We start from the raw sequence: 12,020 nt of genomic DNA, 5'->3' as shown, positions 1-12,020 counted from the left end.
CTTCTGCTGCAACTGATAGTGGACAGCTTTTCAACAAGGAGCTATTACAGCCCGCTGAAAAGGATGCCTACACAAGGGCAAAGCTGCTTAATGACAGTCACATGTGACGGACTATGTACTCTTCAATACCAAGTTGCTCAACTGCCAGATGTAGTCCTCCTCGTACTCTTATAAAATAATCTGGAATTGGGCCTTTGATTTAGATTAGCTACATTTTTTACTTCCAAAGTACACTAGTAAAAACATAGTCTTCAAATTTAACACTCGAAACTGGAGTTCCATTTACCTCCTCGTACTTACGCAAAGAAAATGACTGCAACTGAAATCCTTCCACGGGAAATGAAGCCCTTGGAACTTCTGAGCAGTTGTTCATGCTTAACAGTTTTTATCTGAGCCATCAAAACTATGAATAGTCTTTCTATTAAAATGAGTCCATTCTAAGGATGGAGAAAAATTTATAGCGTAGCCTGGTATAAAATTCAAGTCCTTCTTATCTCAAACAACAAGTTTTATAAGGGCAAAGGGAACAAAGTCCTGCCCTGTCCAAATTCTACTGCTTATCAAGTGAGAATAAAGGAATTCATAAGGCCATACTTTATAGTTTTTGTTCTACACCTTAAATTTGTTCTGAATTTCCCAATTAGTTTTGTGACACAAATATATTGCTTTGTTCTAACTGAAGAACCCAATAAAATTCTACAAAATTTTAATAAGAAGTTAGGTGCAGTCATCATGATTACGCAAATTTCCAAAGAGACTGTGTAAATAAATTTCAAATTAACTCTGAAATTAAAGACTGAATTAGAGTACATCCTTTAAACTTACAGACAGATAAGGCATAAGGTTCCAAGCAAGGCTGGCAATGGGGTTAAATAATATCTATAATAATCTCAGAGCAGTTGTTCAGAAGAACATCTCTTACCAAAGGAAAAAAGTATATTCATTTTCCCCGCACCTAATTCAACAACTCATCAAAATGAATATTTCAAGAAAAAGAATCTATTGTGTCCTATGCTATGCTCTTTCTGGTGGAAGTAGCTAATAATTTGTCAATGAGGCAAAAATTAATTCCAAACTGATTACAAAAATGCACTATCAAAATTGTCCTGTAAAAGAAAAATACTGCAAAGCTAATGTTTCTTATGGATCTATGCCTTGATGGAATAGCAATGAAGGGGTATGAAGATGCAAATTTATGTGTTACTGATAATATAATTTATACAATGCAAGGTAAATTTACAATGGAGCTGCTTCTAGCAAAGATTAGCAAAGTATGATGACATTTCAAGTACAAATTGGAGAAACATTATAAAGATAACAAAAAACAATTATCACTCCCTATCAAGCACTTACTATCAGGCCCTGTGCAATGCAAACACTTAAAAACATTGTCATTTAATCACTTTTTCAAAAGCATTTTAGGGAACTTCTGCTTCCAGGAAGATGGAATAGACATACTTTTCCCTACTACATAAAGGACAACTAAAAACCCTGGACACTATAGATGAGAACATAAAAATAGACTCTGAAAGGTGGAGAGAAGAAGGCGAACCAGCTAGGAAACTGGGGAACCAAAAAGTGAGAAGGTGGTGAGTTCCCTAGGTTTTCTGTTTTCATTTTTGTTTTTTGCCTCATATATCCCAGATTGTCAGCTGAAGAAGCCAAAAACCCGGAAAACACAATAGCGGATATGAAAAAAAAACAGCCCCAAGGAAAGTCTGCTATCTTTAGACAAAGGACTAGGAAAGAGTTGAACTAGCAAGCTACATAACTTTTACACAAACACCAAAGAAAAAACTGGGATGCAACCATTCCCCCATTAGCAAGGGAGAGGGGAGCCTAGACTTCTATTCTCCCCAGGCTTTAAAGAGGTAATCTACCTCCACATCCAGTTGGTGTCCCAGAAGCATGCATAGAGAGTCTAGACTTTCAACTCTGCTTGGCAGAAAAGAGGCCCCCCCCTCCTCTAGCAGTCTCAGTGGAGGTCATGAGGGGAACCTTGATCCTCACAGGGCAGTAACAAGGCACCTTCTACCTCTCCCCACTGGAGTGGTGTTAGAAAAATCATTGTGGAGAGTCATTGCCTGGTGTTAACAAGACCACCCCACTCCCTGTGGCATTAGCGGAGGCCACGAGGTAAGCAGTAATAAGGCACTATTACCCCTCTCAGTCAGTATGGGATCAGCTGAGGCTTAGAGGGGAATTGGAACTCCTACTCAGCACTAACAATAAGGCACTCTCTCCTTTCAAGGTGACAAGTGAGGTTGAATTGGAAACCAGGACTTCTACCCGAATGTGGCAGCCCCCTTCTCTTGCCGGAGAGCTGTCAAAAAAATCCAGCTAAAAACCGAAGATTTAAATAAGATTCAGTCTCAAAACATAATACTGAAAATATCCAGATTTTGATCAAGTAACACTCCACATACCAAGAACCAGAAAACCCAACTTAAATAGAAAAAGACAATCAATAGACACCAACATTGAAGTGACAGAGATATTAGAGTTATCTGACAAGGATTTTAAAGCCCACCATAAAAACGTTCCAGCAAGCAATGACAGACGTGTTTGAAACCAAAGAAAAACTAGAAACTTGCAGCAAAGAAATAAGTCTCAGCAAGGTAACAGAAGATATAAAGAAGATCCAAGAGGAAATTTTAGAATTCAAAAATGCAATATTCAATAACAAAAATTAAAAATTCGGGAAACTAGAGAAAAAATGCTGAAAGAAATTAAAGAAGATACTAATAGAAAGACACTTTATGTTAATAGAAAGGAAGACAATATTGTTAATATTTCCACATTACCCAAAGAGGTACAGATTCAACACAAGCCCTATAAGATTCCCAATAGCATTTTTGGCAGAAATAGAAAAATTCATCCTAAAATTTATACGGAAATTTGAAGGACTCCAAACAGTCAAAACAATTTTGAAAAAGTAGGACAAAGTTTGAGGACCACCACTCCCTAACTTCAAAATATATTTAAAGCTACAGTGATCAAAACAGTATGGTACTGGCATAAAGACAGACAAATAGACCAACAGAATACAACAGAGGGCCCAGAAATAAACCCTTGGGTACAGCGTCAAATGATCTTTGACAAGGGTGCCAAGACATCAACAGGAACAAAACGTAAGGAAAAGCTTCATGACATTGAATTTGGCAATGATTTCCTGTATATGATATCAAAAGCACAGGCAAAATAGACAAATGGGGCTACATCAAACTTAATAAATTTTGCACATCAAAGGACGCAATCAACAGAGTGAAAAGACAACCTACGAAATGGGAGAAAAACGTTTGCAAATCATACATCTGATTAGGGGTTAATATCCAGAATACACGCATACCTCATTTTATTGCGCTTCACTTTACCGCTCTTTGCAGATGCTGTATTTTTTACAAATTGAAGGTTTGGGGGCAACCCTGAGTTGAGCAACTCTATCAGTGCCATTTTTCTAGAGCATCTTTCACTTCATGTCTCTGCGTCACATTTTGGCAATTCTCATAATTTCAAACTTTTTCATTATTATTATATTTATTACGGTGATGTGTGACCAGTGATCTTTGACGTTACTATTGTAATTGTTTGGAGGCGAAACAAACCATGCCCATTTAAGATGGTCAACTTGGGCCGGCTTGATGGTGCAGCGGTTAAGTTCACACGTTCCACTTCGGCGGCCCGGGGTTCACCAATTCAGATCCCAGGTGCGGACATGGCACCACTTGGCAAGCCACGCTGTGGTAGGTGTCCCACATATAAAGTAGAGGAAGATGGGCACGGATGTTAGCTCACGGCCAGTGTTCCTCAGCAAAAAGAGGAGGATTGGCAGCAGATGTTGGCTCAGGGCTAATCTTCCTCAAAAAAAAGATGGTCAACTTGATCAATCTTGTAAGTGTTCTAACTGCTCCACCGACCAGCCATTCCCCGTTTTTCTCCCTCCCTCAGGCCTCCCTATTCCCTGAGACACAACAACATTGAAAGTAGGCCAATTAACAACCCTACAAATGGCCTCAAAGTGTTCAAATGAAAGGAAGAGTCGCACGTCTCTCACTTTAAATCAAAAGCTGGAAATGATTAAATTTAGTGAGCAAGGCATGTTGAAAGCTGAGATAGGCTGAAAGCTACACCTCTTGTGCCAAACAGTTAGCCAAGCTGTGAATGCAAAGGAAAAGTTCTTGAAGGAAATTAAAATGCTACTCTAGGAAACATACAAAAGAAAAGAAAGCAAAACATTCTTATTGGTGACATGCAGAAAGTTTTAGTGATCTAGACAGAAGATCAAACCAGCCGCAATATTCCCTTAAACCAAAATCTAATCCAGAAGCTACGCCCTAACTCACCTCAATTCTGTGAAGGCTGAGAGAGGGGAGGAAGCTGCAGAAGAAAAATTTGAAGCTAGCAGAGGTTGGTTATGAGGTTTAAGGAAAGAAGCCATCTCCACAACATAAAGTGGCAAAGTGAAGCAGCAAGGGCTGATACAGAAGCTGCAGCAAGTTCTCCAGAAGATCTAGCTGAGATAATTAATGAAGGCGGCTACAACAAACAGATTCTCACTGTAGACGAAACAGCCTGCTATCGGAAGAAGATGCCATCTAGGACTTTCTCAGCTAGAGCAGAGAAGTCAATGCCTGGCTTCAAAGTTTCAAGGACAGGCTGATTCTCATTAGGGGCTAATGCAGGTGGTGACTTTAAGTTGGAGCCAATGCTCGTTTACCATTCCAAAAATCCTAGGGCCCTTAAGAATTACAGTACATCTACCCTGCTTGTCCTCTATAAACAGAACAACAAAGCCTGGAAGACAGCATGTCTGTTTACAACATGGTTTACTGAATATTTTAAATGCACTTTGAGACCTACTGCTCAGAAAAAAAGGTTCAAAATATGACTGCTCATTGACAATGCATCTGGTCACTCAGGAGCTCTGATGGAGATGTACAATGAGATTAATACATAAAGAACTACAACAACAAAAGATCAAACAATCTGATTAAAAAATGGGAAAAAGACTTGAATAGACACTTCTCCAAATGACATACAAATGGCCAAAAGACATCTGAAAAGATACGCAACATCAGTAATCATCAGAAAAATACAAATCAAAACTACAACGTGTTATCGCCTCACATCCGTGAGAATGGCGACTAGCAAAAGACCAGAAAACAACAAGTGTTGGCAAGGATGTCGGGAAACCGGAAGCTTTGCACGCTGTTGATGGGAATACAAAATGGTATGAATGCCATGGAAAACAGTATGGAAGTTCCTCAAAACATTAAAAATAGCACTACCATACAACCTAGCAATACCACTTCTGGGTATATCCCCAAAAGAATTGAAAGCAGGGTCTCATGTCACCTATATTCATACCAGCACTATTCATAATAGTCAAGACGTGGAAGCAACCCAAATGTCCACTGATGGATGAACAGATAAACAAATGTGGTATATACATACAAGGGAAGATTATTCAGCCTTAAAAAAAGGAAATCCTTTCACATGCTATAATATAGATGAACCTTGAGGATATTATGCTAAGTGAAATAAGCCAGTGACAAAAGAACAAATATTGCATGATTCTACTTATATGAGGTGCCTACAGTCGTCAAATTCATAGAGACAGAAAGTAAAATGGTGGTTACCAGGAACTGGGAAGAGGGAGAAAAGGGAATTGGTGTTGTGGTCTTTTTTTTTTTTTTTTTTTTTTTTGAGGAAGATTAGCCCTAAGCTAACTACTGCCAATCCTCCTCTTTTTGCTGAGGAAGACTGGCCCTGAGCTAACATCTGTGCCCATCTTCCTCTACTTTTATGTGGGACACCTACCACAGCATGGCTTTTGCCAAGCGGTGCCATGTCCGCACCCGGGATCCGAACCAGTGAACCCCGAGCCTCCGAGAAGCAGAATGTGCAAACTTAACTGCTGCACCACCAGGCCGGCCCAGGAATGGTTGTTTTAATGTGTACAGAGTTTCAAGTTTGCAAAATGAAAAAGTTCTTCACAAAAATGTGGATATAATTAACACTACTGAACTGCATACTTAAAAATGTTTAAGGTGGTAAATTTTATTTAATCTGCCTTTTACCACTGTAAAATATTGTATTTTAATTTAAAAAAACAAAACAAAAAGTCAACGGATGGGCTCAACATCAAGTAGAGGGGAGAGGGAAGCAGCCAGAGAGAAACAATGTACGACCTATAGAGGAAAGAATCATAGTTGAATTTCTTATCAGAAACTGTGAAGGCCAGAAAAAAGGTGCCATGACATTTTTTTGATCGCTGAAAGAAAAGAACTGACAACCCAGAAGTCTATAGCAAGTAAAAATATTCCTCAGGAAGGGACGTGTAATCAAAATATTCTCACACTAAAGAAAATTTTAAAAATCTGTTGCTAGACCTATCCTAAAGAATGGCTAAAGGAAGTTCTCTTAAAAAAAACGATGAAAGAAAGAATCTTAAACAATCAGAAAGGAAGAAAGAACAATAGAAACAGCAAAGTAAATACAATATCCTTTCTCTTCTTGAGTTTTCCAAGTTTCAACTGACAGTTGAAACAAAAATGATAGCTGTCTGGTGTGGTTCTAAATGCATGTGGAGGAACTATTTAAGATAATTATAATATGAACGGGGGAGGGCAAAGGAAAGTAAATTTTAACACTTCACTTGAACTGGTAAAATGCAGACAACAAGACACAAGTTATGTATACACACTGTAATACCTAGAGCATTCACTAAAAACGAGGTACAAAGACAAACACTGAAAAACATTATAGATAAAGCAAAATGGAATTGGAAAAAGTTCTAGAAAGTAACCTACAGGAAAGGAAGAAAAGAAGAGAAACAAAAAATAAAATACAGAATACAAACAAAACAAAATTGACAAACTTAAGGCCTAATATATCAATAAGTAAAAGCAAGTGGTCTAAATATACAAATTAAGACAGATTGGTAGAATGAATTTAAAAATATGACCCACACAAATGTTGATAGCAGCTTTATTTATAATAGAAAAAAGCAGAAACAACACAGATGTCCTTCAATGAGGGAATGATTAAACAAACTATGGTGCTTCTTCTATACCATGGAATTCTACTCAGAAACAAAAGGAACATACAACTCGGATGAATCTTCAGAGAATCAAGTTTAATGAGAAACAACAATCCCAAAAAGTTACATAGTATATCATTCCGTTTATATAATAGTCTTGAGATGGCAAAATAATAAAAACGGCGAAAAATTATTGGTTGCCTGGAGTTAACGACTGAGGGTGTAGGGGTGGGAGGAAAGTGGTGTGGCTATAAAAGGCCGACATGAAAGATCCCTTTCGTGATGGAATTGTTCAGTATCTTGACTATATTAACATCAATATCCCGGTTGTGACATTATACTATACAGTTTTACAAGATGTTACCATTGGGAGAAACAAGGTGAAGGGCACATGGTATCTCTCTGTATTATTTCTTACAGCTGCATATGAACCTATTACTATCTCAAAATAAAAAGTTTAATTTTAGAAAAGTATATTAGGTGATAATTAGGTGATAATTCTCCTGATTTACTACATGAGGAAACAATTTTATCAAGTTTCCAAATATTGCTCAAGGTCATAAACCACCAGTAAACGGTAGAAGCAGAATTCAAACTCATGTCACCCTGACTCCCAAAAGAAATCACAGATTTGCTCAAAAGCATTTAAGGAATAACTGAGCATCTGTAATGTGCTGGTATTATAGATTTTTTTTAAAAAAGGACAACATAGTTCTGTATCTCTAGGACCTCATGGTGCTATAGAGGACATGGTAAATAATTACAATAAATACATGATACATAGACAAGGCCAAGTGCTAGCACTCTTGAGGGGGATCAAGTGAGGATTCTCAGGTGGGAGAGGGCAGCCATTAGCAAGCAGGGGCCTAAGAGACTCAGACTGACCTTTAACAAGATCACTCCAGCAGTATCTTGGACCAGGGGAACGCATCATGAATGGCAGTATGGAGACCAATCAGGAGGCTCCGCTAATAAGCCAGGAGGGAGATGGTAAGAATAGAACTAAAATGAGTCCTTTAGGAACACAGATGACCAGCTGGACAGTGATGCCTTGCCTCTGGTAGGAAGTACAAGAGGAAGGAAATGTTAGGTTGAGGAAGAAGAAATTAACTGCATTTTAGAGATGTTGCGCTAGAGGTATCTGTTGAACTTTAGGACAGATATCTAACTAGTCAATAAAATATATGCCTCTATGATTCAAGATAGACATTAGACTAGTGAGAGATTTTGGAATAATCAGTTACAGGACATAGCAAAACCCATGAAAATAGGAAATTGCTCAGAGAGAATACGCAGAATGAGAGGGGGAAAAGGGGATAGGATGAACTTAATTCAAGGAAACAGTATTTTAGAAGAAATGATGTCTGGGTATTAACCTAATTCAAGAAGGAGATAACATAAATATTTTAAATGGGAATTCTTACAGAGGAGAGTGTATATACGTTTGGTGGTGGTAAAAGAGATTTTTGTTTTACTATTATATGTTTAATTTTGGAAAGGGATCAAAATGCTAATGATCACAAGGAAGTAATATTCTCCTGTGCCAATGTTTTTGGTAATGCGTTACTTGAATTTCTTAACTTTTCTTGCTCATAATATAAGACTGATTAACTCATTTTCCTAAATGTAAAACCAGGAAATGGCCGGCTATTGAGGATATCACATAATGTATTTTCTTATAGTTGTGAACAAACTTCACAGAAGAAATATCTTTTTGACAATTACAAGTTTATATTAAATCCTTTGGTCAATGTTTGAAATTAGGGAGGGGAGGGTACTTTTTTGCCCTTTTTAAGATACTGGAGGAAATTCCAAATTAATAGCCTTTTAAAAGAATGGCTTTTTGTAATAATTCAGAAAAGAATGGCTTAAATTTGTTTTTTAAACATCTCGATCCCTGGGTTTATACTAAGGCTTTTTATCTCTCCACAGGAAACTAAACTCATTTTATTTGAGGAAGATTAGCACTGAGCTAACTGCTGCCAATCCTCCTCCTTTTGCTGAGGAAGACTGGCCCTGAGCTAATACGTGTGCCCATCTTCCTCGACTTTATATGTGGGATGCCTACCACAGCATGGCTTGCCAAGCAGTGCCGAACCAGCGAACCCCGGGCCACCAAAGCAGAACATGCGCACTTAACTGCTGAGCCACCGGGCTGGCCCCGAAACTAAACTCATTTTGATAAGTTAAAAAAAAAATCTCCAATGTAAGTTTAAAAAATAAATCATTGGGAAGGAACAAAAGAACAACAGTTCTGCTAAGAATCACAGAGATCTAGAGCACCATAAGCATGTTAAAAACAAGACAAATATTTCTGTTTCTCTTTTCCCGCTTTCCAAATAAAAGCAGGCTATTCTTCAATTAGCTATGGAGACTTAAATTATTTAGCTTTATACTGCACACATGTCTTGGTATATGAATGCATTCTCTCCTTATTTGGTTGCTAGGAATAATAGCAACATGCTCATCCAAAGAAGCAGTTAATGTCCCCCTTCTCTTCCTTTTTATGAAGATCATCTGTTGAAATGTTCTCCCCATTTTAACATTAGTTTACTCTTATTCCTTAACTCTGAGTTTCACGTTTCTACAGCAGGATATTCAAGGTGAAAAGAAAAGGTTAAGAAAGTATACAGCTTTATTTACCAAAGTTCATTAACAGCAAACAATGGGTAACAGGCTGCTCAAAGGAAAGTAATCCACTGAGGAAAAAAGTAAATTCCAAACTACCGTGATAACCTTTCCTGACCCTGTACACAAAAACGTCTGGTTATAATAGCTTTAAAAGTTAACAGTGCAAATGGGTTTAAAATGGAGAATGGATCTTTTAAGTCAAAATTCTAGACTTTGATTATGGGTAAAGAACAAGTAATTTTGCTGCCATAAAAACACAGCAGAAACAAATCTACACAGAAAAAACAATGTAAGAAAAATAAGCCCTTGGGGCCAGCCCAGTGGTATAGCGGTTAAGTTCGAGCGCTCTGCTTTGGCAGCCTAGCATTCACCGGTTTGGATCCCTATGCACTGCTTATCAAGCCATGCTGTGACAGGCATCCCACATATAAAGTAGAGGAAGATGGGCACAGATGTTAGCTCAGGGCCAATCTTCCTCAGCAAAAAGAGGAGGATTGGCGGCGGACGTTAGCTCAGGGTTAATGTTCTAAAAAACAAAAATGAGCTCAATGTGTACTAACGTCTTTTTTAAACTAGAAGAATGGAGGAGGGATTTTTAATGTGCATATATATATATATATATACACACATATATAATCATAAGAAGTATGAAGGCAGTCATCACAATTTTCCATCTTCCCACATCACAATTCCATTCTCTAGGGCCTCAGCTTAACTTTATAGTCAATACACCAATGTTTCCAACAAGCAAATCAAGGAAGCAAGGATTTCAAAAGAGAGGCATTTTTAAGATGCTTCTGGAAACCTCATTACCAGCCCTATAAATTCCCAAGAGAATAAGTATATATATGGATCCAGAACCAAAAAGATGGCCAAGAGCCCCAGGTAAGTGAAGATGTGTTAGGAAGTACACAGTTCTTTCCCCAAAGCCTGGTAACGGTATATTGAAACACAGAACTATAAAATCAAAATTTCAGATGCAACCAAAATTCACTGCTTCCCTAAAATATAACCCCCAAGAGACAGCAAACAGACAGTTTCATATGTGGTCAGCTAAACTGATGGGGATTTTTCGCATATTCAACACTGGAAAACACTTCTTCTATACATGAACGAGCAAAGTCAGTTAACTGAAAGAAAACATAAAAATTTCTGACTAAGCAACTAAGCAACTAAGGTTGTGGGAAGTGACTATCAATTTGTTTCAGAACCAAAAATACATCGTTTCATTACAAATATTTCTCTAGAAAATTCTCTGTTCACTCTAAAGCAACATAGCCTATCTTTCCTGTTACTGTAGTTTCATTATTTTTCTTCTGTAAATTCTAAATAATGCCTCTGGAACAGGGTTTGAAGATTCCTTCCTCTTTGTCAGTGGCGATGTCAAATTCTAGGCACAGAGCCTGTGTTTCATCCAAGAATCATTTAGGCCAGCGGAAACACTTTCACAAATAAAACTTCTAGGTTCATTCCCTTCCCGAGAAGCCATGGGAGCCCGTCAACATGAGAACACTGGAGGGAGATGGCAGGTTTCCCTTGGGAAAGGAATACATATTGACTTACCTTCTCTGCATACTTGAACTTAACATAGAACCAGCTTGACTTGATCATTGTCTCACTTCCTGCCCTCAGAGGAAAAGAAGATGGGAAAAAAATAAAAAGAGGAAAAGAAAAAAAAAACACAACACCACAGTAGAGTGCTGAAGAAAAAGCGATGTTTCAGCAAAGGCTTCTTTCAGATGTTGAATTTTCCAAAGGATGACATGTATTCAAAGACAGGAGGGGCAAAGGGGAAAGAAATAGGAAAATGCTCTATTTCAAACCTGGCCTCCTTCCACTTTATGTTTCTGTACACCCTCCCTTAGCGCCTAAAACACTGTGTGTGATCTAGCTCCGGAAACTGCACTCCAGAACTGCTGTGCTGAGCTGCCTGCCTCTCCCTTTCCCTCCCTCTGTGTTGCTCCCTTGGCTGGCTGACAAGAGAATTCCTCAAATGGACTTCAGCTGCCTTCATCACAAATGGCACATGTCAGTAAAGGCAGGAGGCAGGCGCTGGCCCTTGTAGCCTCCCAGAAGGACAACCTCCTCCTCCCACCCCTACCCCCACAGGATGAATAATGAATTCCAGCACTCCCCCTCAGGACACAAATTAACACCTGGCCAAACATTATTCTGACAAGAGCCTGTATCTAGACAAAGGACTCTGCCACAGCTTTAACCCCATAATCTCCAAAACAAGATCAGGAGGTGACCTTTCTCCACGCCTACATAAGATTACAACACCAAAAAAAGTCTAGTCTCCTTAGCAAAAAAATGAATAAGAATCCATTTGAAATTCTTCAGCTGA

At 38.4% G+C, this 12,020-nt stretch overlaps 1 protein-coding gene across 8 annotated transcripts in view; it reads right to left on the bottom strand.

Moving 5' to 3' along the window:
- The window catches only part of AUTS2 (activator of transcription and developmental regulator AUTS2), a 1,153,944-nt gene that overhangs the window by 781,770 nt on the left and 360,154 nt on the right, over positions 1 to 12,020 (bottom strand). The window contains exon 1 of one of the 8 annotated variants that reach the window (XM_070566476.1): positions 11,237 to 11,640. The exons of 6 other annotated variants lie outside the window; for them this stretch is intronic. In XM_070566476.1, coding sequence (XP_070422577.1) covers positions 11,237 to 11,284 — 48 coding nt within the window. In that variant the 5' untranslated portion in view covers positions 11,285 to 11,640. Of the gene's footprint in view, positions 1 to 11,236; positions 11,641 to 12,020 lie in introns of those variants that run through there. One more of the 8 variants, XM_070566475.1, reaches the window with a different exon arrangement.

This window comes from Equus przewalskii, chromosome 12 (genome assembly GCF_037783145.1).
Source record: "Equus przewalskii isolate Varuska chromosome 12, EquPr2, whole genome shotgun sequence".
Taxonomy (NCBI): domain Eukaryota; kingdom Metazoa; phylum Chordata; class Mammalia; order Perissodactyla; family Equidae; genus Equus; species Equus przewalskii.
The sequence above is the reverse complement of the archived record's forward strand: the minus strand, read 5'-3'. Positions and strand labels throughout refer to the sequence as shown.